Below are 1,224 nucleotides of genomic sequence, written 5' to 3' on the forward strand. Positions count from 1 at the left end.
TCGTACACCCTTATTTTGATGGACAGTGTAACTCTATACGCGAGGGACTCAGTGGGAGCTTCCCGCCACCGTGCTTATTTGACTTCACCTACATAAGCTCATTGAGACAACGTTGCTAGAATCTGTCAACAAGATTGCCAGTGCGATCGTTTTGCAGGCGTATCTTGCAATATCTCAAACAAGGGAAGGAGGTGGTCACGAATTCCTCATCATCTTAGGCGTGTCGCACCGATAGCATCTAAACGTTTCGTAATCTACTTCATACCACTCTGCCAAAACAACGCTTGGCCACCTCTCTGCCTCCGCTACTCTGAGTTGGCCATGGAAAACTGCACTCGCCTCGGCTACTGATGGTTAGGCACTGGCAACACATGTACCACCCAACCGACTTAACGGTGGCCAAGAGAGCCGAAACTCGTTAGTTTTCACTGATTTTGAAATATATCTCTTCATTCTCTGTAATATGGAACACCTCTTCTTTATATCTGCCAAAATGTGACTATGATTCACTGGTTTTATATGCTGAATGAACCGAGTATTTCCGTGTCCGTTTTCGGTAATTAATATTTGTGTGCTCTTTTTCGGAAGCAGAAATTAATCCATCTCGAATGTATGACGCTTAGCCTTTTTTGGGCATCCCTCTGGAGCGATTGTTCACTTTGAAATTGTGTAGTTTGTTCCTCTACTTTGTTGTTTTCTAGGAATATATCCGCTATAAATTCCATGACGAGGAGCATGTCTTTTAAGGCGCGTTTCCGTTTTAAGCCTGCCTTCGAGTGGCAACCATTTGCTTTGAGAAAACCAACGTTAGTTAAATATTTTTGGATTTTCAGGTGCATGTTTTAACTTGAAAAATTCGATTACCTCAGACGACCGGCCCAGTCCACCTGAAATCCTCTCACTGGAGGTGAATATACAAAAGCGAATGGCGAATGTGAGCTGGGCAGTCAGCCCAAACGCAGCGCATTTTCTGGTAAACTTTTACGTGAGTACGGATGTGACATGCACAACAACCACGGTATCGTTACAACTGACTTTTGGCAATATACCGGTGTGCAAGCAGCTTCGTGTGGGAGTGTCGGCAGAGAACGAGGCAGGCCTCAGCAATGAGTCACTCAGTCCCGAGTTTTACATCCCTGGAGGTAAGGATTTGTATTTCTCCCCAGTAAAATTACTCACACATCACCAACCCGATAAAGCAGGCTTGTCACTGGGACGACCTGG

At 45.1% G+C, this 1,224-nt stretch overlaps 1 protein-coding gene across 1 annotated transcript in view; it reads left to right on the forward strand.

The window, feature by feature from the left end:
- The window catches only part of T265_14523 (hypothetical protein), a gene marked incomplete at both ends in the record, with an annotated part of 14,278 nt that extends 13,137 nt beyond the window's left edge, over nt 1-1,141 (forward strand). Inside the window, one exon of the mRNA XM_009174036.1 lies at nt 834-1,141. Within this exon, the coding sequence (XP_009172300.1) occupies nt 834-1,141 (308 nt within the window). The remainder of the gene's footprint in view (nt 1-833) is intronic.
- Nucleotides 1,142-1,224: the final 83 nt, after the last annotated feature.

Source organism: Opisthorchis viverrini (assembly GCF_000715545.1).
Source record: "Opisthorchis viverrini unplaced genomic scaffold opera_v5_210, whole genome shotgun sequence".
Classification (NCBI taxonomy): Eukaryota; Metazoa; Platyhelminthes; class Trematoda; order Opisthorchiida; family Opisthorchiidae; genus Opisthorchis; species Opisthorchis viverrini.